Source organism: Anguilla rostrata, chromosome 2 (assembly GCF_018555375.3).
Source record: "Anguilla rostrata isolate EN2019 chromosome 2, ASM1855537v3, whole genome shotgun sequence".
NCBI classification, from domain to species: Eukaryota; Metazoa; Chordata; class Actinopteri; order Anguilliformes; family Anguillidae; genus Anguilla; species Anguilla rostrata.
Window position 1 is genome coordinate 6,828,763 of NC_057934.1, and position 25,745 is coordinate 6,854,507.

The 25,745-nt window shown below is 49.4% G+C and overlaps 1 protein-coding gene across 1 annotated transcript in view; it reads right to left on the bottom strand.

The window, feature by feature from the left end:
- strn (striatin, calmodulin binding protein) overlaps nucleotides 1–25,745 on the bottom strand; it is a 67,732-nt gene that overhangs the window by 9,130 nt on the left and 32,857 nt on the right. Inside the window, exons 2-9 of the mRNA XM_064325171.1 lie at nucleotides 24,300–24,403; nucleotides 19,235–19,308; nucleotides 16,533–16,623; nucleotides 9,992–10,156; nucleotides 8,470–8,599; nucleotides 3,947–4,238; nucleotides 2,101–2,244; nucleotides 980–1,116 (exon numbers count right to left, since the gene is read on the bottom strand). Of these exons, the coding sequence (XP_064181241.1) occupies nucleotides 980–1,116; nucleotides 2,101–2,244; nucleotides 3,947–4,238; nucleotides 8,470–8,599; nucleotides 9,992–10,156; nucleotides 16,533–16,623; nucleotides 19,235–19,308; nucleotides 24,300–24,403 (1,137 nt within the window). The remainder of the gene's footprint in view (nucleotides 1–979; nucleotides 1,117–2,100; nucleotides 2,245–3,946; nucleotides 4,239–8,469; nucleotides 8,600–9,991; nucleotides 10,157–16,532; nucleotides 16,624–19,234; nucleotides 19,309–24,299; nucleotides 24,404–25,745) is intronic.

The following is a 25,745-nucleotide window of genomic DNA, read 5'->3' on the forward strand; positions in this document are numbered from 1 at the left end:
GTCGATTCGGAAACCGCGGCCGTCGAGAAGCACGTCTCGCCCCGGGCCGCAGCCGTCGTATCGCTTCGCGGGAAATTGGCTCGGGGTCTCGGGCGCGCGGGACGAAATCCGGCGGTAATTAAAAGGCGGGTCAAACATTGACATTTCCAGAGCCGGAGGCCGCTCTCACGCAAGGCCCCGGCGCGCGGGGAAGTTAATTGATTTCCGAGCGCTGTTTACCGTCCACCCCCCCGTGTTTGCCGAACGCCACAAAAGCTCAATTTGAGCACGCAGGAACCTCCTTGCGCGGCGAAGGGTTAGAGCGCGGACGGAGCAGAGAAGCAGCCGCCGCCACCGCCGCGTCTGCTACCCTTTTCTCCGGTACATTCTGTCCAGCCGAAGGGAACAATTTTTAAAAAAAAGGAAAAAGAAAAAAAAAAACACCCAGAATGCATCTGCACTGACCATCAGGGCTGAAAGCTGGCAGGCAGCTCGAGCCAGCGGCGCTAATTTCCACTTCATTAGCGACGCGTTCTGACCGAGCCGAGTCATTAAGGTGCGATGTTTAATCTGCATGCTGCCACAGACGTCGCCGCAGGATCCTTTTCCTGACCAATCAATCCATCCTTTTCCTCCGGTTAAAGCGCCACTGTTTATTTCCACTAGCCCAATAAAGCATTCAGCACACACTGAGAAATAAATGTTTACGGAGAAATTAATCCTAAATGTTGCCTTTGAAGGAACTTGGCTTCAGCACAGGGGACTTTCGGAAAGGCAATGGGTCACTACCAGAGAACTGAGGCACTAAAGATCTAGTAGACAAACAAAACGCAAAATTAGCGCTTTTAAAAAAAGCGTGGAAGCACCCCTTCCACGCTTTTACTCACATCGTAGGCCAGGTTGTACCCACCCCTCCTTCGTTTTTACTCAGATCGTAGGCCAGGCTGTACCCCACCCCAGTCCTCACATTGTACCCCACCCCTCCCCCACTGGTACTCACATCGTAGGCCAGGCTGTCCGCCTCGTTGGCCACCGTCAGGCCCGCCAGCTCCCCCAGGCCCAGCTCGCTCTCCATGGCCTCGTCGGCCCCCATGATGAAGGACTTCCCCGACGTGGGCGGGAACGTCATGGCCTCCACTAGGGGGCAGCGCAACACACAGGAGTCAGACCCTGAAGGCTGGGCACGGAGAGTGGTAACCTCCCCCCCCACCACCACCACTCCCCACTTCCCTAACACTGAAAAGCACTGGCCAGGAACTGACTGATCAGAATGAGATTTTTATTTTTTTCCTGATTAACAATCAGCAGTTAAAGAAAGCAAAAGCTCTTGGCGTACGCGCTTATGACATCACTCACATCCGCAGCCTCTGGCAGAGAAATTTATTGTCTGAGAACAATCAGATGAATTCAGATTAATCAGCGATAATGAGGAAAAAGCACACCCCAGCAGGATCATGTATGGGGGGGGGGGGGGTCCAGCCATTGAACACCCTATAGCAAAGGTGTCAAACGCCAGTCCTGGGGGCCGCAGTGCCTGTAGGTATTTGTAGTTTCCTTTCAATCGGCAGCCAATTACGACATTAAGAACAAGGTATGTGGACTCTTGAGCCAATCAATGACTTGAATGCATCACTTGTGCTAAAACACACTGAAAACCAGCAGACACCGTTGGCCTCCAAGACTGGAGTTTTACTACCCTGTCCTATAGCCAGATTTATGGCAATAGACTCATATTAACCCTTTAATGGCCCATGCTCAGCCAAGCAATATATTATATTCTGCCAATTCATGTAAACACACTTTTACCATTAACTGATGATACGTTGAAAACTGCCAGTAGCAACCAATAAAGTACAAGCAAATAGAACAAAGCCGAAGGCAGCTGGTACCAGCTCTAGCTTATGTTGGTAGCCAATGGCATAATGGCAAATAAAACAGAACAACGTGATTGGTCGACACAAGTGGGGAGCCTGTAAGGATTCACCAATCACACTGTTCTATTCTATTAGCGGCTATGCCATTAGCTACCAACAGAACTGGCAAAGTGTGTCTCCATTTTGTTTGAATGCGCTGGCGGCAGGACAGAGTTTCTCTGATTCGGTGGCCCAGGAGGGGCGGTACCTTCGTCGGCGCGGTTGGGCTCGTGCTCGTTGAGCCGGGCCACGCTGGGCCGGGCGGGGGGCGTGACGGACGGCTGCATGGGGGGCAGGTCCTCGGCGTCCCGCAGGTTGGCCAACATGTCCTGGAGCTTGGACCGGTTGGGTCCTAGGTTCGTGGCACGTGGGGGGGAGACAGTATTAATACACATACAACAGAAGAATCAGACTCGCAAATAAAAATTTAAAATAAAAAAACTGAATGAAGCGGAAGGCACTGAAAATTTAAAAAAGAGGGAGAGAAAGGAGCTTTAGGTAAAGAGCAGCAACAGATGTAGAAAGCAGTGGAGGATTTTGGATTTCCTTTTTTAAAAAATGATTAATTATCATATGGTTTACAGCGCACCCTTTTTTGAGGCTGGCATGAAACTCGCGAGCAAGCGACAGAAGAACAGAGGAAGTAAAGAATGAGCATGACGGTTGAGCAGAACTCCCCCGCCCCACCCCCGCCCCCCACCCCATGCCAGGACCTGACAGGGTGCGGGTGGGAGACACCCTCCCTCCCCCCCCCAAAGTGAGGGCCAAGTAGGGCGCCTCCCAACCTTTCACCCTGATAGACCTCCCCCCCCCCCCCTTACCCTGTCAAAGTAATGACTCATCCGCCTCATAACATAACCCAAAAATAAAGAAAAGCAAACACAAAAAACTCTCACTCAACAATGACAATAGAGGTGGGAGTGGGTTAAAAAATAAAATTAAAATTAAAATAAAGAGGATTAAGGCAAGGAAATAATGAGGAATTAAAAGGCGGCTAAACTGTGAAAATAAAAAAGATAATTGGGAAGGGGAAAGATAATTAGCAGACAAACATAAACAGGAGGATTAGGACATTTAGCTACGCTCAGCGTTTTGATGTAAGAATAAATAAATAAAGCGGTGTGGATGTGTTCACTGGTGAGATAATTCAGGGGTCTGGAGTGGGGCCTTAGCATTGCTAGAGGATGTGAGTGACGCAGGTGGCGTTCGCTAGCCCAGGTAAAGAGAGTGATGTCAGGGGCATCGCGTCACTAGCTGACACCCAGCCCGAAAAGGGGCGGGGCCGCCTTGAGGATCGTTGTGGTAACGGGCGGAATGTACTGGCATGCGCTGGTGCGTCTCCGCACACGTTCTGCGGGAACACACGGGCGAGGAAGAGGACAGTGTACAGTTTAGCGTGCTGCTGGGTGAACGGGTTTCTGAGCGCGCTTAACCCAGTGAAGAGGAAGACAGAAAAAAAAGAGGGATGGGAAAAAAAAAAAAAAAAAAAAAACAGGGATGAAAACACAGCCAAACAGGAAAATGAGTGCAGGGAGGAGGACGGAGGACGGAGCAGCTGCAGGTGCGGCTGGCCGCCCCCCCCCCCACCCTCACCCCCCCTGGGCCCCCCGGGGCATTGATGGATTTTACCCACACAGCCAGTAACCGGAGCAGAAAAACAGAACGGGGGCTGACGAAGAGAGAAAAAAAGAAAGGAGAGGGAAGAGAAGAGGAAAGACGTGGGCTGAGGAATGACTGAAGGAGAGAAGGAAGGAAGGTGACAAATGCAATTTGTCTTCGTGAAACGTGGAGTGTGGGGGGGGGGGGGCTCTAGACAAAGAAACGAACCGAAAAAATGTACAAACGAACAGGGACACGTTCAGAGGAAGGCAAAGGGAGAACGCCAAGGTGTCAGAAAGAACAGCAGAAGGAGAGATGGAGGGAAGTAATGAGAGAAAGCTTATTGCGATTGATTATTCTTTTCAAATTGTATTTTTTTTTTTTTAGATTTCCAGACTCGTCTGGAGCTCGTCAGCGGAAAAAACAGGGAGACGGCGCCGCCCTAGTGGACTTACTCTTCACCCCCTTTTTCCCCTTGCGCTCCTTTCTGTACTGCTCCTTGAGTTTGGTAATCAGGCCCTGGTCCACGTCCCAGGCCTCGGACATGGGACACTGCTCTTCCTTCTCTACAGGGGGAGACAAACCAAACAGGCCCGTTGAGTTCCGCAGGCTCCCGCCCAGGCCGGGCCCCACAAACACTGCTCTTCCGCTCACGAGACGAATAAATAGAACCAGCGAAAGAGCAGTGGACAAAGCAGAACAAAAATGCCTCCACTGTGTTTTACCATGTTTTTCCTTCATAAAATTAAAAAACAAAGAAATTAGTCATAAAATATATATATATATATCTGCATAGAGTATATGCCAGACGGTTTCTCCCGTTGTTGTTGTTTGGGGCCATAAAACGGGAGGTGTCGTCATGGAGACGGCGCCTCCGTCGGAACCAATCACGGCCATCAATGTTGAATTAAAAAAAAAAAATTCTATTGAAAAGGCCAATGGGGGGCACTGTTGAGCAGACTGCCCCATTTCGTGAACCCAGGGGCCTAGTCAGAGCTTGAGTTTGTATTTAAAGCCATGGGGGACGATACTGACGTGTACATTCAGGAAGAAAATCGACTCAATTCTCTTCGGATGGGAACACAGGGATGGAACGAATAAAGGTGGCGGTCACTGGTAGCCACACTGGGAATTTTTCTCTTGTTTTTTTTTTTAAACAAAGAACAAAGGGCACAAAAAACACTGCAGGCAGACACACGGGATATTAAAAACAATAAACACCAATGACTCACTACCTAAATCATTCAGACTCCATTTCACAACCAAAAAAAACTGCACATCGAAGATGTAACTCAATTTGGTGACGTGCAGCAATTCTGAAAACTTAAGTGTGTAAGCATTAATTGAAAGGAAAGAAAAATCCTGGCACATTAAAATGAAAACCAAAGTATTAACACTGAAACAACCGTCATGCCATCTAGTCATAAGTTCCACTGTTTCCCCTGATTTTCAGACCGCAGTAAAACACCGCCGCGACACAGCCGATAACTACAAGGTGAAATCATCGGGGCGTGAGGTAAAAGAAAGAAAAAAAAAACCTCTCCCTGAGGCTCTTAATCCAGCCCAGGGGACTTGCAACCAAAGTATCAGGAGTTCAGCCCTTTGAAGAGTAAGTTTTTGGAATGTTTTTTCAGAAGTCAGTGTTCTAGAACTCCATTGCTTTCAGTTACCAGTAGCGATTGTTACATCAGCATTAGAATGTTCAGTTAAGAACACTCTAATCAGATATGTGCACTGTGTGATTACAAACACTCTGGCTCTGCTGGCGATCCCTGGTCTTGGAGTTTAAAAGCTGAAAGAGGTTGAAATTACTACCTTCATACATAACTGCGGGTCAGTATATTTCCCTTGATTCCTTGTATAATGTAGGCAAAAAAAACAAAAACAAAGTCTTCACCTGTTATTGTGTGACATGCTTGTGAGAGGAACACTGGATAAGCCTTTACAGCTGAACGGGACGTGAAGTACTCGGCAATATGACTGGTTGAATTGCCTTTCCCCTTAGCTATGTACCCTGCATTCAAATATGAAATGAACACGCATTTGCAAGAAAAATAAAGTTCACGCTTTTTTTTTGCAGCTACGAGCACAAGGACACAGCCATCTTGGAACAAGCTAGGGTGTGACATCACTAGCATGGTTTGTCCTGGCGGCTCAAGCTAATCCTATTACAAGACCGCTGACTTTCACTGAGCTCAATGATGAATCGAGAGGAAAAAAACAAAACAGAGAACATGAGGGGGGTGTTTTTGTATTGCCCCAGGATGCTCAAAGAAGTATTACCAAACAAAACTTAATTAATTCTCAACAAATACCCTTGACAAGACCATAACCACTTCACCTGAGGACAAATCATCCACATTGATCAAAGACCCCCCCTTCCCCCCGCCCCCACAATCTGACTGACTTTATAAAGCAGTCACAGCAGAACCGTCACCTCACCCACCCCCCCCGCCCCTTCCACAGGTGGCCACAAGTAGCCGATCCTCTGGATAGCAGCCCACTGATATCACCGTACTGCAAACACCATGGATATTCTGTCCCAATGCTAGGCACTAAACAAACAGGCTTGTTTGCTCACAGCCTGAGAATGGACCTTACAATAAATCTGACATTTCAGGTGTGGGAAATCAGAAACCTCCAAAGAAATTGAAGGACCTGGAAAGATGCAGACACGTGTGTGTGTGGGGGTGGGGGGGGGGTTGTTTAAGGTGTTTATGTTCCTCCTGTGCTAAATCTGTGCGCCTCTTCTGCGTCAGTCTAATGAGTCTGCCTCTTGCTCATCTTCTCCCGCATCTCACTGAAGCTCCTGACTTCCCCCGGTCGCTCAGCAGGCGTCTGTCACCTTCGTGCTCTTTCTTCTTCCGTCTCCGACCTCCTCCTGCTGCGTTGCCCGCTTTTCCCCTCCTGTGATCTCTCTCTCTCTCTCTCTATCCATCTCTCTCTTCCCAGAATTCCACAGGGTTTTTCCTCCCATTAACCCGCGTTAATTACTAAAATGGCAGATCAATAAAATCTCAAAAAATGGATGCTTTATCTTTTTTCTCCCAATGTTTCTCAGGAACGATTATTCACAGGTGAATTTTATTTCGCCGGAATAAAAACTCACTCGGCACGGACAGCGCACTGGCCGTGAAGGCGGGTCCTAAGCTCCCTTGTGGTGAGGAGAGCTAATTGCCACCGGATGTCATATTTACTTAACATTAAAGGATTAACCTCAAGGTCTGAGTGCAAATTTGCTGAAAGGCAGTTAGTTTAAAAGGAGTTCAAGTCCACATCGGGGACCCAGCAGTCGTGACAGAGAGGATAGACGTTGAATCGCCTCTGGGAAACATCCCAAACAAACCAGTCTCCACTGGTCTCAGATCAGCTATGGTGCAGTAACTCCCAGCAGAGACAGTTTCAGTAGAGACTGGTCAGGTGCTAGCATTAGCCCTAGCGCTCATAGAAATTAATGGTGGCAAAAATTAGCAAATCTCCCAGAATGGGCGCGCTATGGATTATGGGTAATTTTGCTACAAAGGAGTGCTCAGCTTGGTACCGACTGAAAAAAATGAATAGAAGTCAACTGGGAACTTCATTAAGGTGCCACTTAAACCCTGATAACAGCGTTCAGAAATCTTTTTGTTCCCATTTTTTCTTCTTTAAGTATGAAGGAAAACCTGTCTGCCTCGCCGTATGGGGCGTATGGGGCATGAGGCGTGGAAAACCTTCTGCCTCCGTATCAAACAGGCGTGACAACTAATTTTACCCAGCTACCCTTGACCGATCTTTCACCCAGCCCCTTTTACAACAGACACCCCACCTCTTACAAAATCTCCGCTCTGTAAACACCACGCAGAGCAGTCTAACCACTGATCTGAGATCAGTGAAGAGAGTTGTTGTACTATTCGATGCCCTTCTAAGCTGCCAGTCTCTCCTACCCAGTTCTCTTCTTACCCCAGTCCCCTCTCTCTCTTGCCCCAGTCCTCTCTCTTACCCCAGTCCCCTCTCTCTCTTACCCCAGTCCCCTCTCTCTCTTGCCCCAGTCCCCTCTCTCTCTTGCCCCAGTCCCCTCTCTCTTACCCCAGTCCCCTCTCTCTCTTACCCCAGTCCTCTCTCTCTTACCCCAGTCCTCTCTCTTACCCCAGTCCCCTCTCTTACCCCAGTCCCCTCTCTCTTACCCCAGTCCTCTCTCTCTTACCCCAGTCCCCTCTCTCTCTTACCCCAGTCCCCTCTCTACCCCAGTCCTTTACCCCAGTCCCTCTCTCTTACCCCAGTCCCCTCTCTCTTACCCCAGTCCTCTCTCTCTACCCCAGTCCTCTCTCTCTTACCCCAGTCCCCTCTCTCTTACCCCAGCTCCCTCTCTCTTACCCCAGTCTCCTCTCTCTTACCCCAGTCCTCTCTCTCTTACCCCAGTCCCTCTCTCTTACCCAGTCCCTCTCTCTTACCCCAGTCCTCTCTCTCTTACCCCAGTCCCTCTCTCTTACCCCAGTCCCCTCTCTCTTTACCCCAGTCCCTCTCTCTTACCCCAGTCCCTCTCTCTTACCCCAGTCCCTCTCTCTTACCCCAGTCCCTCTCTCTTACCCCAGTCCCTCTCTTCTCTTACCCCAGTCCCTCTCTCTCTTACCCCAGTCCTCTCTCTCTTACCCCAGTCCCCTCTCTCTCTTACCCCAGTCCTCTCTCTCTTACCCCAGTCCTCTCTCTCTTACCCCAGTCCCCTCTCTCTCTTCCCCAGTCCTCTCTCTCTTACCCCAGTCCCTCCTCTCCCCCGCTCCTGACTCGTGACCCCATGTCCGGCTGGCCAGAATCAGCCCTCAGAGCTCTCCGTGTCGGTCCTGATGTCCGAGACGAGGGGGAAGAGCCCTCTTCCTCAGCTCTGAAGAGGCGGTTGAGCGCAGTCCCACTGCGGTTCACAATACTGAATAACCTGCCTGAGGAGTCCCTCAGCCCTTGTGCTTGTACTGCGGTGGTGTGGTGGGGTGGCTGTGCCCCTCACTGCGTCTCCAGAGGTCCTGTCCTTCCCATCGCTGTCTTCATCCTCGTCTTCGTCGCTGAACTCGGCGGCCGCGCTCTCGATGAACTTGAAGGCCTCCAGCACGGAAGCCGAGTCGCTCATGTCCGGTTTCCTGATCGCACGCGGGACCAAGGACAGAGAAACGAGTCACGACCTTCACCTGACCTTCAACCTTTCACCCTGGCTATCAACCACAAGCGCCTTGCTTTCCTCACCACGGTCGCAACGTCACAACCCTACAGGAACCCCGAGAGCCATCACTTTTCTCTCCTCTCGCCCACTCAACAGCATTCCATCAGGGAACGCATCTCATTTCTCTCAACCAGCAGCCTCATCGCCTCTACACAGAGGTCGGAGGTCAACGTCAGAGAAGCGAGACAACACAGACCGAACAGAACTGAGGGTCTGAGGCACCATCTGAGTCCTGAGCACTGTTGGCTCAGCAGAAGAAACCTGTGGTCCCTGAGCTGAACACGGAGAGAGAGAAGAACGGCGAAGCCGCTCTCACAACCGCGCTCTCCACCTCCGCAGACCAATTAGAACAGCCGCAGACGTGCGCGGGAGCCTATTGAACCATTATCAGCCATTAGCATGTTTGACGACACACAGTACATTAAGCAAGCCCCGTTAACGAGCGGTAATTAGCGTGCCTTCGTCAGCCTCGAAGGACGTCGAAACGCACGACTCCTGTTCTCGTTTCGAGGGGCGCTCTCAATGGGAAACTAGACCTGTAGCTTGTATGTTTTTTTTTTTTTTTAATTCTTGCTTTGTTTACAGAATCTCTTATCTCCCCCCACCCAGTTGGAGAGCGTCTATTCTGTAGAAGAGCTGGATTTGTGATGAATTATGGGCACTTGTCGTCGGTTAGTTTTACTTCCATCTTGCTTGGCTCAGTGAGTCGGAAAGAGGAGGGTAAAAGGTCAGCCTGACAGAGCAGAGAGGAGCGGACATTAATTCGGCGAAGGTTCACCGCCGGCGGCCGCGGACTCCGCCGACCGTTACGGCCGCGAGCGCGTTAGCATTCCCGCGAAGGCGACGCGGAGCGCGCCGCCCGCTCGAAACCGGGCCGATGAAGAACAGCCCCCCCGTCTGCCTCAGCGAAGCGGTCGCCGTGGTCCAGACTCCGAGCGCGCTCTCTCCGCGCCTCCGCGGGGTCGCCGTTCGTTCATCTGGCCAATCAGCTCGCTGTCGGACTGAGCCTCTGTGCTGAACATTATTCCATCCAATCGTAAGTCGATGCTGTAACATAGGGCTGCTCAGCCATATTCCCAGAGATCTACCGTCCCGTAGGTTTCCATTTCAACCCTACTGTAATTTTGGCACACCTGACTACCAATTAGCAGCTCAACGAGACCTCTAGCTGTTGAGTAAGGTGCTTTGTTAGGGTTGGAGTGAAAACCTACAGGATGGTAGATCTCCAGAAACAGGGAGGGGCAACCCTGCGGCAATCAGAGACCAAGATCGAATGAGCTCTCCTTGCCCCGGTGCATTGTGGGTAGCTCACCCGATCATGACGCTGCTCTTGAGGGACTCCGTGCCGTTGACCATGGGTTCTGGGTTCTTGTCGGAGGGCCTCTCCCCCGTGTCTCCAGCCAAACCCAGCAGTGCTTTGACCCGCTGGGACTTCACATCCAGTATGGTGTCCGTGTAGCCCACCTCCTGCAGGTACCTGGGGAAGAGGGGCAACAGGGGTCAAGGGTTAGAGTCGAGAATGCAACACATGCATTCTTATCTTTTCATGCTCTAGTTGGGTTAAAAGGCCTGTTCTCCTCATTATGTGTTCTTATGTTTTAGATGGGCAGAATGGCCTGTTCTCCTCATTATGTATTCTTATGTTCTTATTTGAGGGTTCTGTAATTGGTTTGGGAAAATGGGAAAACACTCTCATGTATTGTCAAGCTTTATGACAGGTCCTTCGATTCAGGAAAAAAAGAAAAGATCAATCTAACTCAACAGCCCCCCCGCTGGCCTTTTTGATTAAAAACATGGAGCGCCGTCACTTCATTCCGCGACGTCGGCTACACTGGCCCCCGCCTGAATGAATGGAGGATGAGAAAAAGAAAGCTGGCACACCGATCTGCCTTTTTCCCCCAATGTGGGCGATTCCTTTCTTCTGTTCCGCAGCAGAAGAACAGCCCCACGAGCGGTTTTGTGTGAGCTGCGCAATCCGCGGGGTCGTGCTGTTCTGCAGGGGACATTTTGTGGAAGACAATACCCCGAACCGGTTTAGCCGTAGCAGCCCGAGCAAGCAGAAGAACGGCAAATCCAGCCGTCCAGGCACAACGTGTACGAGCCAGGTGCCGTTAATTAGGGACTGCAAAAACCTCCACTGTCTCAAGCAAAGCAAAGCTACCCTTTTCTATCAGGAATGCGAGCTGACAAAAGTTTAATTTTATGTAACTTTTTAAAAAATTCAAAACTTTTTTTAACCCATTCTTTAACCAATCCTCAATTTTCCACTCCATGCAAAATATCTTCTGCCACCCGCAGTCATTGTGTCCGGTATTGCTATAGTGATGAGACTGCCACAGCACTGTGGACCAATCAGAACCCTCTATCTGATGCTCCCAATGACGGTAGGAATACTGTGACTGTGATGTCACAGTCAGGGCTGGGACGGTCAGGATACCGCTCCAAACCACAGGGCACACAGCGACACTCAAAACCAGCGCTTTCCCAGAATGCATCACTCAACGGGCACATTTTCTTACTCCCTTTTCCATTTTTCCCGAAATGATTAACCCAAACAAAAACAATTCACAGGCGAGACGTCTGTGACATGGCAATGGTCGGCCTGCACCTCTCCCACACTAACTCACCCGTTAAACAGTCCACAGCGGTTGTGTCAGCACGCCAGCGAGTCTACACAACCCCCCCCCCCCCACGCCAACCTCCCCCCACCCCCACCCGAGACCACCAACCTCTCCAGAACATTCTGATCTGAACACTCCGTCAAGCGAACAGCGCTGGACGACTGCGAGATGGATGGCAGCCTGCAAGCGGAACCCCTGCCCCCCAGTCTTCGTCTCACTCAGGAACTAATTTAGTGGCGCACAAAAATCAATTCTCATACGCCGAGGGCAGAATCCCTGCCTACACACAAAGCAATGCCCTGGGAGCGGACTTGGCAGACATCTAATAACACACTATAATCAACACACCTGGCGCAGAAACGAAATCGGGGGGGGCGGGGAGTGTGGGAGGACAGGCCGCCACAGAGAACTGTAAAACTGTTCTTTTTTTTTTATATATAAAAGCAGCACTCCTGAACCAGTATTTATATAAAGCGTCTCAGAGCAGTCGTGATGAACTCAGAAAGGTATGGCTGAACCTGAATCAGCTACGAGCTGCGCAGATGTGGATGTGGACACGGATTCCGATCCTGGGAGAGCGTTCCTTTGGTTTGAGATGCTTTATGAATACAGGCTCCGGTTTCATAAAGCATCTCACAGCACGAGCGCTAATCCAGGGGGTCAGACTAGCCTCCTAGCTCACGATGGATCTGGGTTAGGATATCAACGGGGAGGGGGGGGGGGGGGACCCGATCCTAAAATCGCACCCCTTCCTCGAGACCCGGATCGATGATGGGTTTCGCCTTTCCGCTCGCGGCGGACGAAAGCAGAAAGTCGACAGACGAAGCCTGATCCGAAAGGCTCAGCCCCAGCCTTCGAGTCTCCGTGAATACGGAGCTTAGCACAGCTTGCCGCTCCTTCTGCTGAAAGCCAAGCCGCTCACAAAAAAAGGCCACGCTAGCAGTTTTTCAGCCGATGGTCGAACGAGGACACAATGGCTCGTTCTTCTCCTCTAATTGGCCGGCCCGGCACTGGGACGGGACTCAGGACGCGAACACGGCCTGCGCTTGTTTAGCCGAACGCGCTAAATCAACAGAAGGCCTGACAGCCACGGAAGAAACAAAAAAGGGCTCGTCAACAAGCAGACGCACGTACACCTCCTCGCCACAAATTAATAACAACCATAATTAATAGGGGCAAGCAAGCGCGACGAATGAAGCAATTTGTAAGTTTTAGCGCCATAATAAAGCTGTCAACACAGATGCCTCTTGTCCCCGGTGAGCAAGGTACCCACAAAAAAAAAAAAAATCTTTCTTTTTTTTATTTCCGTCTTTTCAGTTCTTTTCCTGAGACGAGCAGCTTAACTCCAGCAGAGCCCTTCCACAGCATTTTAATGAACGACTGTGAAAGTTCTGCCAGGGGATCTACGGCGGCATTAGCGGAAACATCTGGGACAGGAGCAAAACCCCGTCCTCCCCAAAAAAGTGAGTTAGGATTCACATCATCTCCAGCCCATTAATCCAGACGGGTCTGGGGCGATCCATCCAAAATAAAACCGCGAAGGACACACGCGCACACACACACACACACACACACACACACACACCTCCCGCCACACGTTCGATTCAGCAGCGCCACGACGCGTAAGCTAAGGACCGATTAGCACGCCTTGCGTGTATCACAAGTCGGCTGAAACGCCAGCGCTGTTTTTCTGTCGCGTAAAGCAGCCGGCGAGCGGCTCGAAACGCCGCGAACACTTCCAAGCTGGGGAACGCGGCCTTACTGTGCAGAAGAGGAACGGCCGGAGTCCCGGTCGCCGCGGAAACGGAGCCCGTTCGACGACGACGACGCTTCGCCTGCAGATTTAGCGGAGTTGCTAGCGGCGGCCGGGCGCGCGGTGAGATTCGTGGTAGGGGTGCTGCGGTCCGAGCACTTCTCTGTGCGAGAGCGCTGGGTAAAATATCATCTGGTACCAGCTTTTAGGTGGCGGTGGGGGCAGGGACGGGGGGGCAGGGACGGGGGGGGGCAGCGGGGGTTCCAGTCTCTTGCTGTACCAGCCTCCCCGCTCACAGGAGCCTGAATGGAGCAGCACAATTCCTCATTCATTCCAGCTCTGTCTCCAACAACGGCCCTGCTCTCTCTGTCTCTCTCTCTCTCTCTTTCTCTCTCTCTCTTCTCTCTCTCTCTAAACACACACACACACACAGTCTCTCTATGCATATACGCATAACACACAAACACACTCCCTCTCTCCATCTACAGTATATACAGTATGCATAACACACACACACACACACACACACACACACACACACACACACACACACACACTCCCTCTCTCTACCCGTACACACATAACACACACACACACTCCCTCTCTCTATCCATACACACACACACACACACTCTCTACTCTTCCAGCGGGGAAAAACAACGGCACATTCAGATTGCTGTTGAGGGATGTCAGCTAGGAGCAATAGCATTTAGCGCCCTGTTTTCGCAAAGCCCCAGAGGCTGGGTTTCCGTGCAGCACACACTGTACGGTGAGAACGGGAGACGCACACCGCCCGGGAGATGGTGAGGAGGGACGACGGCTTTTCACCAAAATCATCCTCGGTGTCGGGCGTGATGCAGAATGATGTCATCGCGAAGCAGGGGGTACGGGCCCCCGGCTGGGCGCCCCGCTTGTCAGGAGCGTCGGAGACGTTTGAAGCGCCTCAAAGGAGCGCTGATATATGAGCGATCTAAGTCAGGCCGCCTCTTCATTAAAAAGTCACCTGCAAAGGCTTCCTGTTCCATGCAATGAAGCAGTCCCTAGAGGAATGCCACCGCATGAAAGGCCCTGCACTGCAACCCAGGCACACAGGACCACACAGCACACACAGGGACACGTCGCACGACACCACAGCACACTGCAATGCCACACACCACACACACACACACACACAGCCTAATATGGGCCACAGACTTCAGGTGAAGGACTGAATACTCGTTCTTGCGGTGAATTCCCCATTAGAGAACAACACAACCCTCTTTCCCGTCTGCTGCTAAAACAAGAGAGGAAAAGCGACAGCTAAAGGTCTCACTCTAACAGCCCGTCGCCCGCCCGCTGAACACAGGCTGCGCCCGCGCTGTGGGGATTCAGCGGCTGGAAGGAGCCGCGGAGTGTGACAGGAGACCGGGGGCGAGGGAACAGAGAGAGAGGGGCAGCGGCCAGGCTGGTGATATACGGACCGCAGGGCGAGAGAGCGAGTGGAAGTGCTGCTGCCCGGAGATGTAGGTCACATCCTGTTGGATTTCTTAACCCTTTCAGGTACGAGATCGGAATGCTCTAAACTCAACATTCTAATGCTGGTGGAACAACCACTGCTGGCAATGGAAAGCAATGGAGTTCTAGAATACCGACTTAGAATTTTAAAAATTATGATTTTATTTTTAAAAACCTACTCTTCAAAGGGTTAAATCTCGCACTCTCCCTCTCTTCATCTATAAAATCCTCTGTCAGGCTGTTTCCCTCTTCATCTCTCCCCTCCATCTCTCTCACTCCCTCCATCTTTCTTTCTCTCACTACCCTTCTCCCTCTCTTCTTCTCCTCTCCTCACTCTCTCTATCCATTGTCTTTGTGGTGTGCAATGGGTTCAGTGGTGTGCACTCTCGTTTCTCTCTCTCTGTCTGTCCATTCTGTCCATCTTTGTCTTTGTATCACTCACTCTTTCCCTCCTGCTCTCTCCCTCTCTCTCTCCCTCTGTCTCCCTCTCTCTCCATTGTCTTAGCGGAGTGCAGCGAGTTCAATGGTGTTCTCTCTCTATCCCTCCCCCTCCCTCTCTCCCTCTCTGTCCCTCCCTCTCTCTATCTCTTCCTCTCTCTCACACAGTCTCTCCCTCTCTCTATCTCTCTCTCACACAGTCTCTCAGCATCAGTGACCAGAGGGAAGAGAGCTGAGGCAGAGAGAGGAACTCCAGAAGTACAGCGCTGCTCTCACAGAGCCACAAACGTGCCTTCTCAGCAAACACCCTCTGGACCGAGCCCAGCACTCTCTGAGGCTGAAGTCCAGTTTCCCCCCCTTTCCCAGGTAATGGAGGCGACTGGTGCACCAGGAGGAGAGAACATGGCCGCCGCAGGGGAACCTCTGAAGGACGCGAGACCGATTAACAGCGCGTCCTTTTCACATGTCACAGTGGTGATTAGTCTATTCAGGTCAAAGGCAGTGCGCATTCACGATACCCTGAAGGCAAATCTATGGCATTGGTGCCGATTGGTCGAAGTGGGGGACATGGCTGCTGCTGGTTGGATGAAGTGGGGGCTCGGCTGCTGCTGATTGGATAAAGTGGGGGCTTGGCTGCTGCTGATTGGTCGAAGTGGGGGCTTGGCTGCTGCCGATTGGTTGAAGTAGGGGTTCGGCAATTCAGCATTTTTCTTGTTGCGTTGTCGTTGTTCTCCTCGCAGGGGGAGGCAGCGGTCACATGGGGTTCGCGACAAAATAAAATTGATGGAGTGGCGCTGTGACGTCGTGTCCCCGCGGGAGAGAGACCGTGCCGATTCGGTGCGGTGCGTAGCGTGACCTCACTGCGGTCCTACAGTGGCGGGATCCTCTCAGCTCCGCACACCCGTTCAAAAGATTTTTTAAATCAGCTGTAAGGAATTCTGGTTGATTTAATCTGCCTCAGCATGTCTGGATGTTGACTTGAACTGGGATAGATGGTGTATGGCCCACCAGAGCCAAATGGGAGGCACACACACACACACAAACACACACGCACACGCACACAAACACACACACACACACACACACAAACACGCCATGAATACGGTAGGGACGGCATGTTTCACCCACTGAAGTGCAATACCACTGACGCCCTGGGGAGGGCACCGTTTCCCATCGTTCCCGTGATGCACGCAGCAAAGCGCTTTGGCCACTGGGCCCTGAATCCCTAAAACGAGGTCCCAGTCTGCTTCCGTTCCAGTGACAGCTGACCCACGCCTGCTGGGGTCAGGTCTCGTCGATACTTCACATGATGAAAGACCGCGAGTTTCAGGGAGGGGGGAGGGACATTACGACTCCGAAACGTGCGTGCCGTGCTGTTTTTTGGTGCCTATTTGAGCGGCGGCTGAAGTGGCGTAAACAGCGGCGCGGTGCAGGCTGTGGGCGGAGCCTGTAGCGGGCGGGGCCTGCGGTGGGCGGATCATGTAGTGGGCGGGGCCTGCAGTGGGCGGGGCCTGTGGTGGGCGGGGCCTGCGTTAGGCGGTACTCACTGCCTCAGGAGCTGCCGTCCCTGTTTCCAGGTCAGCTGACTGTTCTGCAGCCCCGGAACCTCGTTCTCGTTCTCGTTCTCGTTCCCTTCATCTGAAAAGCAAAAAAAAAAAGAGAGTGGTACAGACTTCACCCCAAAAACACAAACCTCACCCTTACAGAGGAACCCCAGATATTGCCAAAAGCAATAAACATTAACCAATGGCACAGACTCCCCAATCTTAACCAAGGAGGAGGACCTAGGATTTTTGAAAATATACAAATTACTGATGTGTTTAATTGTTGCAAAGCATTACAGTGCTGTGAAATATTTATATTTACAATATATTTCACTATACTCCATTTCTGTAAAGGTAGGTCATTATTTGAATCGGGTTTCAGAGCACTGGGTTACACCAGCCCTTCTTGGATAAGACAGGGCACCCCATGACCTTTGGCCAAAGATAGTGGTAGGTCAGAGGTCAAAATTACTGTGATGCAAAACCATACTGCAATATACATGTCACCACAAACACATTAACGAGTAAATGTAGAACAATATTCTGAGGTTTTGTCAGCTACAGTTGAGTGAAACAGTATGTCGACGCGATCGGATTTTACAAGGCCGTAAAAAAAGAAATTGATCAAAAATGGCATGAAGTAAGCAAAAAGTGAACTGCTTCTGGAATTTAAATGAATCTGGCAGCTCTGGAACAGTTTACCCAAAATAAAATGCCTCTGAGAATCTGTGAGGTTCATTCACAGAGAAAAAAATTAAAGATAATACTAAACCTTGTCATGCAAACGGTGACCAACTACCACTGCAGTCAAACATGTTGCGGAGACAGAGCTAGCTCACCCGTTAGGCTTCAATATTGAGGCTGACAGTGGCTTTCACACACTGTAACTCAAAACTGCAGGGAACATAAGACCGGTCCATAAGTCACGACGAGAACCTTGGTGGCTCTCCGGGCTAGAGCAAGCGACCCGTGCGGGTCAAAGCCGTTTCTCACGCACCGATGCACAGACGCATTTATTTTTATCAATGGCTTAGCACACTGTGTAATAGCAATGTTTAATTCATCCATTTCAAACTCCCTTCGGCATTTTCATAAGCAAACACGAACTTCATTTTTAATGGAGGAAAAAAAGGAGGGAATTTGAAGCCCTGAAAGATTTAGTAGCCTTGCTGTGGGACACAGGGGACGGCGCACGTGATGATGGCCTTGCGATGAAGCTGACGCTACCAATGCCAAGCAGTAACTGCTCGGAGTGCACACCCACTGCTAAACGAAAAGAAAAGACACTTGAAAAGAAATGGAGGGTGAGATTATTTGGGGGGACCCTTAAAAACAACGGGTGTGAACAGTCAGCGCTGTGTCCTAGCCTTAGGGGGTCCCCCCACAACCTCAAATAAATGGGAGGGGGGTTTGAATTCCCTCTCTCCCAGCACATTCACCCCCCCCCCCTCCCAACCCCCACGAGGACCACCACCTGCCAATACACAACGATTGCTGCACCGATTTAAGACCGTTTTGGACCGCGTTGGTCTCGATGACCACACATCCTGAGCTGGGAAGAAGATGTTCTCTCCCCCATCGTGACAGATGACTCCAAAGGTTTCAACCAAATTACCCAACTTTAGGATTGTCCCTTGTTGCTCTCACCCTCAGCCTGCCTCTGCCCAGATTGGAATGTGCAATGCAAATATATTTGCATGTAGGCCTATGTTTTTTTTAGTTGTTTTTTTAAAATTGAGGTCTTGGGGCCGCTGTGGATGGGATAGGGGGGCGGGTAGAACTGGGTCACGGATAATTCAGAGGACGGTCAGCTCCAGTGCCCAGCACAAATACAGATGCATCCCCTTTTTCCAAGACTGCAAAAACAGACGTGTCTGTACAAAGCAAGGGGAATTTTATAATGGAGTAATTCATTTTTACCTCTTTCCAAGGCTCATAATGACACCCCTGAAGAAGATTTAATCCTAAATTTGAAAAGGGGAGGGGGGGGGGGGGGGTAAACCAGCAAGGGAACCCCCCAAAACTGCGTCAACAATTTAAGAGATGATGCAAAACAGACTTCAGGAAAGGTTGCCAAATCATGCTGCTCGGCTGACAATGACAGCCTAACTACAAAGTTGCTAAAACCTTACAGTAAAGGCTACTTCGACAGCACGTGTCGGAGGCCAGACCTCTTACAAAAAAATATAAAAAGCTGACATGTTAACAGACGGCAGCATGCACATTTGCAAACCTCGTCACATAATGTTAAGTTACCATCTCTTCTGAGACATTATGTGCACTATGTAGGCCAGCTATGCTTTGCACCAAAACCAAATCGCAGGGAAAGTGGAAATGCGGAACACTAAATTCCAGGAGCAGACACGTGATTCCAAGCAAAATTCGCGCATTGTGCGTTAGCAAAGAAAAAAAAAAACGCCCTCTCAAAATATTTCGGAATTGGCAGCAGTGCAAGTTCTGCCACCTGTTTACACACTCGAGCGCGCCTGTGCGGTTTGTGCTACCAAGAAAACAGGGTAATCTGAGTCCGTGCAGACGGAGCGATGCTTTGTTGCGCCAGTTTACGTCACGCAGGTATTTGAATTCAACTAAAAAATTCAAAACAAGCACCCTTTCCTGGTCCGTCCGGAATCGCGACGCGTCATGCTAAAATGTTATTTTCGAACGTCATGTTGGCCCGGTGGAAGACTGAAAAGGGAACTTACCGGAGTCGTAGCTTGGCGGCTTCACTTCTCCCTGGTTAAGCTCTGTTCCATATTTTAATTTATGGTATTTTGCTCTGGAACAGAAAAGAGAAACAGGTGGAGGTTTAATGGTGAGATTACCACAGTTATTTTACACCCCATTTGTATCTCAGAGATAATGATCGAATGATCGCACCGCTGGCTGTCTTTCGAAGCTAATTCTTCAAAACGTCAGACACTGCAGTGCCTAAATACAAGTGAATGAGGGCGAAATGAATTGGGGGATTGTTAATTATGATTGACGCGTCTGAGGACTTAAACGATAATGAATACACCCTGTTCCTCTGCGTGCCCGATGTCCAGGTTTAAGAACACCATGAATCAAAGATAAAGCACAATTTTGCACAGATGCTGTTGACTGTAACCACACTCTCTAAATGATTGTTCTCAATCTGGCAAAAAAGATGCACGCAATCCACAACTCGGCACACAGGACTAAACGTCCACCGGCCGACTGCTGTCATCAACTGCAGACCATCCTAAATGAGAAATTATAGACCGTTAAAACAGCGGTGCACAATACGGGCTGATCTGTTTCAGGATTTTATCCCTATTTTTTTGTAGTTAGCTAGACTAGTATATTACCTTTTGAGAAAGTAATGAGGGAGACTAGCCTAAAGCTTGCAGACTGTCAAGGCATCATCTGACAAAATGTTTAACTGAGCCTACTGTAACGGTAGTTCGAAACAGGAGCGAACCAGCATTGGAGTACACAGAAAATGGAAAGGCAGAACTATTTTTAGTGAGAGGGGGAAAAAACTACGGAGATGGGCATAACATTATAATACAGGAATCGAGTTGTGTTTGCGCTGTCACATGTTGCCTACATTGCACAGACAGTTTATCGTAATATCATACACGTTCTGTTTAATGCCGTTTCAAACAATGCGACCTTACATGTTACTTCCTGGAGATAAATCTGCTGAAATCAGGAACATTCCACATACCGCCAGGCCCCATATCCCTTTAAAATGTGTCGAGAAAAAAACAGACTAGTTGCTAGGCAACCGAAGACATCATTAGACGGTCTGGAGGTTAAGCAATGTCGTTTCTCACTCCATCCTCGCCATCGAGCCGACACTAAACACTTTTTTTTTTGCCAACTTAAAATTCCACACACAGCCCTGTTAAGTCATGACTTTTTAAGGAAACACGGCAAAGCCTTAATATCCACCTCCTCATAAAGAAAAAAAAAAACAAAACAAACAAATCTGACATAACTACCACCTGCTGTCTCGATCGTAAAAGGAAAACAGTTGCTAAGTAATCCTAGCAGGCTTTAAAGGACATTAATTCATAAACAATGGCAGCCATAAACACCCAATTGAGCACCAGGTCTACCCGTCTCTGTGTCCTCTCAGAACCATTTAAAATGCGTTAAAATTCAAATAAAAATTAAATTATCAAACCAGATTAAAACACTTTAGTCATTCGCCAACTCGAGAACTTGTTCACACACCAAGCAACACTACAGAGCATACAGCTGAACTGCAATTCCCACAATTTCGTCTGTGTGGGATATGGGGGGGGGGGGGGTGTTGTTGGTTGACTAATGAGTTTTCTGTCCTCTTCACTTAAACTGTTTAAGAAATCATTTCCAACACGCAGCGTATATATTTTTATGTCACACGCAGTTCGACTGCATGTTATCGTGAAAAGGCCAACGTAAAATAAGCGATGGTTACTCAAGCTCAGTCTGCCGGATCGATGCTCTCCATCGCTATGGCCGACGGCAGATCACTGTCACACAGGAAGCAGAGGGTGACCCCTCAGAACGCTAACTGTTCCCGATCACCCGCCCTCTCCATCTCTCTCCCCCCTCTTTCATTCCTTCATCTCAGTCTTCATTCCTCTCGCCATCTCTCGCTCTGTTTCTCTCTCGCTTCACAAACAGACCCGTTTTAACCCTCTCTGCATCCCATTCCTCCCTTTATTTACCAGTTCTTCCTTCCTGCATTTCTCCTCCCTCTCTCTCTGTCTCTATCTCTATCTCTAACCCATCTCTGCATATATCTACATACCAGCTGTAGAGCTGGCTGTCCATTCCTACATCCCTGACGCAGGCACGCTTGCTGTGGGTGGCTGAGCAGCAGCAGGGGGGTCAACATGGCAGCCTCGACCGTTCTATTTCTACTCTTCAATAAGTAGCAACTGAACAGTCCAGGCCTATTTTTTCCTTAAAGAGGGCAGGAAAAGACACAGTGTGTGACTGACCCCTATCTCTTTGCCTGGGCTAATAAAAAACATTGGGAGGAGAGGAGTAAACAGTCCTGGGTTTGTCAGGTCCTGTTTCTGCCACAAGTACATGAAGGACAGGAGTGGGAGTGGGAGTGGGGGGGTGGAGTGGGGGGGGGAGCCGCCACACGCAACGTTCCATGCGCCACTCGCAAGGAGAGGGTGCCAAAGGTCAAACAGCAGAACACCATGGCGACGAGAACAGGACGTTCAGCGACCAGGCAGGCGTGGGGACTGGACTCGTGTACAGAGTCTATCAAGGCTCTCCAGATTTTGTTTTATATCCAAGCACGACGATAGCCAAACGCACAACAATAGCGTTAAAAAAAAACTATATTCAAGTCGTCTGACCCAACTCTGGCCACTAGCCAACTACACATCCGGAGAGACCCAGATGACATCATCTCTAGTCGTAGTCATCATCATCATCATCAGCAGACCCCTTGCAGCGAAAGCCACGTGAAGGGGTGTGATGTCATCGGATCACACACCGAGGCGTAGAGTACAGGCCTCAGGGCCTAGGCCACCGGGTGAAGTTACACGCCCAACGTCGAAACAAACACGCTATTATTTTTAGAAAACAAAGCACGGACATTTTTTTTTTCCCCCAACAGCCCCAAGGCCAGGTGACAGAACTCTTAACCAAAGCAGCTCCTGAGGTATCAGCACGGGCCAAACAGGGCATTGTTTTGTCTGTGATCCTAATTATGCACCCACGCTATCATGCTACCTTGCTTCCGTGCTAACCGCACGCACCTGTGTTTTCCTGTCGACTTAAAATTGTATTTACTATACCGTCAACTTGTGGTACTGCTGTATCGCAGACCTGGTTTGGCTGTTGGTTTCGCTTGTAAAAGAGGGTTTTTAATCTTAATATGGCCTTCTTGTAATAATCAAGGCTAATGATGATGACGACCCCAGCTTCTGTCGACATTTTAGATTTTTTGATTTTTAATAGGCTCTCTATTCAGTATGGAAATGGAGCCAATGCCAAACATATTTGACAAACATCCAAAATCTCTGAACACCGTCGTGTTGTACAGTGCATAACAGGTGCAAGAAATTAAACAGACCGGCTAATTACAAAACCCTGCACATGAACACAATCAAGTCATGCCCAAATAAAAACCCAGACTCATTTACAATGCAAATGCTATCAATGTAGCAGCACACTGGGATATGACAAAAATGTAGTGCCTAAATAAAATATTGGCAACAACAAGAATAAGAATTATACATGCATAATAATACATTTTGTTTATTAAGTGCTGTTCATATCCCGATTGTACATTAAGAAAATTATTTAAAAACCTCTCTCATCTCCTACTGAAATGCAGATTACTGTTTAATTTAACCCAGTGGCCAGTCTTTATGAATGCAGTAAAAACAAATAAATAAATAAAAATAAATCATCATAATCGTAAAAAATGACAAATGTGTCAATTAGTCAAACTTAGATGTTTCAGAAAGCTTGAAGACATTAGTAGTTTCATATTGAAAGCCTATTTTTCCACCCAAAGTCCATCCATCCATTTTCGAACCCGTGAGAGACAGGAAGGAATACAGTCATTGGACGGTGGGAGGAAACCAGAGTACCCGGAGGAAACTCCACACAGACACAGAGAGAACATGCACACTCCACACAGAAAGGATTTGAGTCCAGGACCTTCTCGCTGTGAGGCGACAGCGCTACCCACTGCATACCCACCCTAACCAATCTGGAAATTTCTGGGAAATGGACCGATCCCCTTATCGGTTTTCTGCAGAGGCTGAGAGATTCCTGAACGCCCTGCTCCAGGGGTTAGGGCTACTGGCCCGCCTACTGTGATTAAAGTGCCGAGTCATCCAGATCGTTTTACAGACACAACGGACACGACAGGCAGAGCTGGCCTGGGGAGTCTCCCCCCCACGCCCCCCCCCCCCCCCCCCCCAACAAGGAGCATGACCGTTAAACGCTGCCGATTAAGAATAAAGAGATTACAGTTCTGCTCCTTTCTAGTAGCTTGGGTACACGAAATTCAGCCTTCCTTTGCCTCTGTTCCCCTAAATATAATTTTAACTTCCAGGAAAACAGGACTGTGTCTGTGCGTCTATCGAAAAAAGAACAGAACGGTGTTTGTGCGTCAATCAAAATACGCGCTGGCGATGCTGGCGACCTCACCTCCGAGTTCAAGGTTTTCCGGGTTTGAAAGACGCAAGTGAATAACCGCGCTAAACCCAGAGAGAGTGACTCAGCTGGTGGGCGAGAGAGAAAGAACGGAGGATCAACGCGAATGAAAAGAGAGACGGAAGGGAAGAGAGGCCTTTCTGCCACACTGGAGCGGGGAGGCTTCCCACAAGCCTTCTCGCTTGGCTGTAAAAATCTGTCGCGCTCAAATGAAGAATTTCTGCCATTGACTCAGCCCAGGAGACTTTAGAGACGCCTGCCTGAACATCACAATCCCAAAATCATGATTGAGTGAGTCAGGAGAAAGAAAAAGTGGATTTTATTTGGTGCAACTGGGTCAGGAACACTGCGTTAGATGGAAACTGAATGTGGGTCGATTTGCCAAACTCGTCCCAGTCAATGGAGTTTGTGTAGATTGGAGTGAATATGATAAGGTTTGTAACAGAACTACATTTCCCATGATACATTTCCCTGAGCAGTCATACTTACTACAATAAGCAAAATGTAGCATTGGAACTGAAGTCCTTGTATCACGTATCAAAGCACCAGAAGTTTCTCAATGTTTTGAGAAACTCAATGTTCTCAATGTGAGCATGTGACTTGGGACATGGGTGCAGCACTGACCTCTCTTGTTTTAGGGCATACTCCAGCATCTTGATCCGCCTCACCAGATCTTTCTTCAGGTTCTCCTGACCCCTCCGCTCTCCCTGCAGAAAGGCGATCTGTGCCTGGGGAGACAAGGAGAGAAGCAGGGAGGTTACAGCACTGGATTCAGGCCAATTGCTGAAGTTGGCTTGATTTTCAGCCTCCAATCAGAAGTTCCAACCAGTATCAACAGTCCCAACCCCAAGAGTTTCTGGAAATGGAAGTTAGTAATAAAAAAAAAACACTCTTTCCTGTGATATTTTATGAATGAATAGCTTAGTGCACATTGAACCTACAATCTCTTGAATAAGCAACAGCTGGTGTGTGCGCAGTCCTCGAGGACTTAAATACCTTTTTCCTGAAGGCTCATGTTCAGAGATCTCCTAGTTACAGTGGCCGATCACCTTACCGGCAACACATGCAACCCGTAAACAGAGGGAGACTGGTACCCTGGTGACACACTGGCCTCACCACCGTACCCCCACCTGCCGCAGGACAACCATCTCACCCAGGACAAACTGCCTCTCTCTCTCCAGAGTGCGGCAGATCCACGAGATTTGGTCACGATCTCAACCAACCTCCACGCAGACCTCTCAAAAAACCCAGGGGGCGATCCGAACGGGTCGACACAACGAAACGAAGACACCCCTTTCGCCAAGATACAGAGAGCACCAGTTCTCTTCAATTTCCTGGGTATCTCCGGAGACGTGTTGGCAAAACACCAGAGAAAAGGAGGACCGAAGACATTTTTAGAAAAGCAGAGATAAAAGGGAAGAGGTGAAAAGCAGTCGGGGTTTCTTTTGATGGAGACGGGGGACAATTAACGGCGGCGGTTCACCTACGCTCGCCTTCCCTGAAAAGGAGACTCGCTGTGTTAGGAAAAGAGGCGCGGTGTAATCAGAGAGCATTCACAGTGGCAGAACAAAAATGGGGGGAAAAAAAGCCTGAGAATTGGAAAAAAAAAAAAAAGAATATTCTTAATTCCTGCTCAGCTCCACCCCCGCGCATTGTGACATCACAAAGCAGACGGAACTTCAGTCCCAGAAACCACTCCCCCTCTTGAGTGCAAATTTAGTAAGAAGAGCAGCATTCAAAGTAGCCTACATCTAATGTATTTCTTAGATTAAAACAAAAAAATGAATTACAGTCTGATAGCATCCCCATTCAAAATCTAAAGAAATAAGCAATGGAGCTACAGTCGTGGGAATTGTTCTCCTGATGTACCCTGTTTTACATTTTAAAAAACTGAACAAGTTTGTTTCTCATTGGTTTAGGTTTTCTGTGCGTAAGGGGAAAACTGTATTTGTTTTATCCAACCCGCCCCTTTTTGAGATTTAAGCGCCGTGCCGTGTCATGCGTTCCCACGTTCGGTCCTCTTTTCCCCCGGCCCTGGACTGTCTGAGCGCGGGGGTGTCGGAGAGTTCA